Here is a 5,188-nt window from a genome sequence, read left to right as displayed (position 1 = left end):
GCCTTGCATGCATAACGCCCTGGGTTCAATCCCCAGCACCGCAAAAAAAAAAAAAAAAGATGTTGGGTGACCAGGTTCTTTTCCATAGAACTGAAAGGATGTCCTACTTGCTAATACTGAGCCTTTTTGGTAGCCATGGTGCTAGGCAATTTCCTTAAGCATTCGAGGTGAATTACAAAGGTTCTAAAGGGAAATTGAGGGGGGAAATGACCTCTACTCTTACCTTGTAAAGGACATTGGGAAGAAGGGGTTTACCTACCTGGTCAGGACATCAAAGATACCCCATTCAGTACCATCCCTGCATGAACTTCCCATTTCTTGTTTCAACTCCAAGGCCTGATAGTCCATAAAACAAGTTCTGTCATCAGGATTGATTGGGCAGAGCTGGAGGATTAGACAGAGTCATGGTTTCTGTTTTGAAGTGTTGCAGGTCATGGATGACACCGGCCTCTCCATTCCTCAGTTGTGGGCAGAGCTGAGCCCTTGCATGGCTTAGGTATAGGGTGTTTTGGCAACTGGTCCTGCACCAGGGGTTCCTGTTCAACCTATCCTTCCCCACTGAGTGCCCATTTTCTTTTCTGCCTCCAGATCATCGATCCCAAGATGCCCCGGGAGGGTCTCCTGCACAATGGTGTCCCCATCCCTGTCCCCCCGCTGGACGTGCTGAAGCTGGGAGAGCAGAAACAGGCAGAGGCTGGAGAGAAGCTCTTCCTTGTCCTCTTCTTTGACAACAAGCGCACCTGGTGAGTGATGGCACCACTTGGGGCCATCAGGTGAAGGGAGAGGCGTTACCTACCAGCAGCTGTCCTGTATTGCTGTGTTAATGATAACTGGCTACTAGTATTAGTAGTAACTGAGGGGGTCACAGATGGGACTCTCTGGGAAGCACTCCGAGGTGAAGCTTTGCATTAGGAGGCAGGCTATAGAGAGAGCTGTGGGGTGAGGGGCACAGCACTGGGCAGAGGAAGAAGTCAAAGTGCAAAAACCTTGAAATGGAGGCCTCAGCTCATCCTCTGAGGAGCTTGGGAGGGCTGTTGGGAATTGGCACTGTGTCTTTGTACCTTCATGCCAATTTGTCCCTGAATGCCAGCTGTCCCTGGAGAGGGCATGACCTTGGGCCAGGCAGCTCCCTTGGTGGATGGTTCCTGGAGAGAGAGACTCAGCTGAGAGCCTGTCGGCTGCCAGCACTCCCTGCAGCTGTGGGAACACGCATCTCCATCCTGGAGAACATCTGGGTGATGTGAACCCTCCACAAGGGAATCACTTGCCATGGTTTATGAACACCTTAAGGTTCTTCTTAACACTAGCAGGAGAGTGTTGTCACCTCTGCTTTTGTAAAACAAGGAGGTGGAACTGGTTGGTAAAAATAATGATAGCAATAGCTGCTGTTTATTGAGTGCTTACTCCATGTTCTTATGCTAATTGCTTTACAAACATGATCTGGTTTATTCTCATTTAAATCCCAGTCCCCTCACAATTCATTTTTTTATATGAGGAGGCTGAGACTCAGACAATACCCCTGCTGGGCATGTTGTCTCACACCTGTAATACCAGTGACTCCGGGGGCTGAGGCAGGAAGATTGCACGTTCAAAGCCAGTTTCGGCAACTTAGTGATGCCCTAAGCAACTTGGCGAGACCCTGTCTCTAAGATATAAAAAAGGCTGGGAATGCTGAGCGCGGTGGCACACACCTGTAATCCCATGACTTAGGAGGCTGAGGCAGGAGAATCGTAAGTTCAAAACCAGCCTTAGCAAAAGCTAAGCACTAAGCAAACTCAGTGAGATCTATCTCTAAATAAAATACAAAATAGTTCTGGGGGTGTGGCTCAGTGGTTGAGTGCCTCTGAGTTCAAACCTTGGTACCTGCCCCCCCCACACACACAAAAAAAGAACTGGGGATGTGGCTCAGTGGTTAAGTGCCCTGGGTTCAATCCCTAGTACCAAAAAATAAAAGACACCTTGACCAGAACTGACATAGAAACCAAGATCTGAAGGCTGTGCTCTCAGCCACACATTAGATCCAACTAGGGAAGTGGGGATGGGGGTAGGGGGATAACACACACACACACACACACACACACATAAACACAATGTAGACACCAAGGAGGTCCATAAATTCCTGGCATTGCCTCTACTTCCTAACCACAGCTCCATTTCCTAGCCATAACTCCCTAATTCCCCAAAGCATGTGAGGATCAAAGTCCTCCAGGGTCACTCAGCCTGCCCTCTGGGACAGCAGATGGGCCTCTAATGGCTCTAGGGCCCTGACAACCCTCAGAGCAGAGTGAGGGCCCAGGGAAGGACCTGGCTGCCAAACAGATCCTATGCCCTCCTCCCCACCCCTGCATACTTGCTGCCCTGTCCCACCTGGTTCTTGGTGGCTCTTGCATGAATTTGTACCAATCTAACCTACTCTGCCCTGTAACCTCTCTCCAGCCTTGCCTGTTCTGGGCAAGTGGGCCCAGAGGAGCCCCTGGACCCATTACAGTCCAGCTTTTTAACTGTGCTTGTATTTCAGGCAGTGGCTTCCAAGGGACAAAGTTCTTCCCTTGGGTGTAGAAGATACTGTGGACAAGCTCAAGATGCTGGAAGGCCGCAAGACCAGCATCCGCAAGTCAGTGCAGGTGGCCTATGACCGTGCAATGATCCACCTGAGCCGAGTCCGGGGACCCCACTCCTTCATCACCTCCAGCTACCTGTAAGGATGAGGCTGGGTTTGCTTCTGGCTGCCCTGCCTGCCTCCGTCCCATGGGGCACAGAGAAGCCTCTTCTGCCCAGCCAGATGTATGGCCGGCAGTTCCCACTCATGGCAGGCCAGGGATTGGACTGTGTCCTCACTTAGGGCAAGGCCTCAGTTTTGACCAATAACATGGTTTCCCTGGAGGGCCTGCTGTGTGCCAAAAACTCCCACCTGAGGTCCATCAGGGCCATTCCACTGAAGAACCACTTAGAAGTAGAAACAGCTGTGGGGCTTGGGCCCAACAAGGAGATGGACCTGGCCCAGAAGGCGAGAGGTGCTAGGCTCCTTCTCAAGGGGCTGCCTGGCTCCTCCAGCCCCTTCCCAGCTAACTACACCTCAGGGCAGGCGAGGTTCTGACACTGATCCCAGAGATGCTGTGGATGCGCCAGGGTCCCTTGGGGAATCCCACTGAGCTCCCCTTCTCCCCCTCGCCAACCCATTCTCAACCTATCTTGTCTTCACCCTCTTTCCCTGTTCCTTTCCTTCCTTTCTCTCTTGTGCCAAACTGACAGAAACATCACCAAACTTGTCTTTTTCTTTAAAGTCTCATTCCCTTCCTGGCCGGCTGCTATGCTGGGTGGATGTCTCTGCCAGGCCCCTCAGGGTCCAGGCAGGGGCCAGCCCACCCGTGAGAACCCCACCCACCAGCACACCTCCCCATCCCACTGACCTCTGCTGCTGCTAATAGGGCTGAGCCTGGCCATCTGAGCATGCCCCAGGGTGAAGTGGCCCTCTTACCCTCTCCCTGTCTTGCTGTGTCATGGGCCCAGGCTGGAGTGGGCCCCTATCAGCAGACCAGGCTGATTGTGAGAGTATCCATCTGTCCCCTGAGATGCCATGGGCAGTTGGGATGGAGCGGTGCCCATCAGCTGGGTGTGCCCTCTCCCTCCTCCCCTCTCATGGGCTTTTTTGTTCTGTAACTGCAGCCTTAAAGCTCTCCACCACCGTGGACAGCATGGCGCTGCCTTCGCACATCCCCCTGCCTGCACTCTGCCCCATGGTTCTGCCCCATGGCTCTGCTGCTCCCTCCTCCCAAACCAGGGAACATAGCCCTTGAATTTCATCCCCTGTCTCCTTCCCTCTTTCTCTTCAACCTCCTCTCCACCACCTTCCCAAAAAATGGAAGGGAAAAAACAATACAAAACTGTGAATGGGGAATGCTGACTGACAAACCAACGCAGCTTTCAGAGGCTTCTATGTTTGTTCTCTGGACATTTCTTTTTTCCTCCTCTTAAACACCAAAGTCGCAGGCCAGCTTGCAGGCCACTGACCGCCATGTTGATTTTTAACTTGACGTTCTTTTTAATTGTTTTAAATTTTTCATAGGGGAGTTTTGGACAAAACAAAGTCACTGGGGAGATCACTGCCATTTGTACACACTCAACTTTTTAAAAATACAGCCAACCACACACTGACTTCTTATACATTTGGGACATGAGCCAGAGTTTAAAAGGGAACCAACTAAACTCAATAACATAAAGGATGGGATTTTGGATTTTGTACAATAAAAACAAAAAAACAAAAAACAATTCAGCATATGGCTAGGGAAGGACATGGTGTATATAATTGTAAAATACTGTTCTAAATTATTCAGGCCTATACTGTCCATTACTGGAGTCCTCCATTGTGTGGCCACACAGTGTGGTTTATTTAAAGGAGCCTACGCGTCCCCTCTCCCCGGGTAGTTGGTCAACTGTGGACTCTGTGACCTTTGTCTAAACCTGTGTTGTAAGATCTTGGAGCTCTCTCCCCACTCCCCCACTCCATGTCTGTCTCTCTCTTCTCTTCCCCTAGCACTTTCTTTTCTTAGTCTATTTTTCAACCTCTGAATCCTTCAGTCTCTCTCTGAGTCTCATTTTTAAAAATGCTCTTTTAGAACGCGAAACGGCTCAGATCCTGCTGTGGCATGGGGCCTGTGTGTCTCTGTCGCGTCTGCTGTGAAGCACATGATGCTCTATTTATTGTAGAAAGTGACTTTATTTGCTTTCTAGAATTGTTTATAACAGATGGTATAAGAGAGGTAATAAACAGAGAAAATCTATGCCTGTAAAGAATACAAAAGTTAATTTTACCTACTATAATATGACTGTCGGAAACTTATTTTCTCTCTGAGAAATAAATGTTCTAATGGGCAGCAATTGCTGTGTTTGATGTGGTCAGTGGGGGCCCCTCTTCCTAAGACCTACTCAGTTGCTCCTCAGAAGGCCAGAGCCCTTAAGAATGGGGGTTGTCTGGCTGTTGCAGGCCCCTGGCTGGAGAGAGCTCTGTCTCTTGAACCTTTGGGTAGGCATGAAGATGGGTGCTGACCTTGTTTCCCTCCCAGATAGTGCCACCTGGGAGCCACGGAAGGGCCAGCCCACCTTCCTATACCTCAGATTCTCTGTGGCCATGTTCCTGTAGGAGCTCTGCTCCTCTTCAGTGGGAGGAGTGGCCATCCGGACACCCACA

The 5,188-nt window shown here is 50.4% G+C and overlaps 1 protein-coding gene across 1 annotated transcript; it reads left to right on the top strand.

Annotated features, from left to right (window-relative positions):
• The first annotated feature begins 105 nt into the window (after positions 1–105).
• On the top strand, positions 106–4,878 carry LOC124107607 (bromodomain and PHD finger-containing protein 3-like). Its single transcript, XM_046465772.2, has 2 exons — positions 106–743; positions 2,519–4,878. Exons 1-2 carry the CDS (start codon positions 604–606, stop codon positions 2,700–2,702), a joined length of 324 nt encoding a protein of 107 aa, XP_046321728.2. The 5' UTR covers positions 106–603; the 3' UTR covers positions 2,703–4,878.
• The last annotated feature ends 310 nt before the right edge of the window (positions 4,879–5,188 follow it).

This window comes from Marmota monax, unplaced genomic scaffold (genome assembly GCF_021218885.2).
Source record: "Marmota monax isolate L192 unplaced genomic scaffold, Marmota_monax_Labrador192_F-V1.1 WCK01_AAM20220418_F8-fsc00789, whole genome shotgun sequence".
Lineage (NCBI taxonomy): Eukaryota > Metazoa > Chordata > Mammalia > Rodentia > Sciuridae > Marmota > Marmota monax.
Note: the sequence above shows the minus strand (reverse complement) of the source record. Positions and strands in the feature narration are given on the sequence as shown.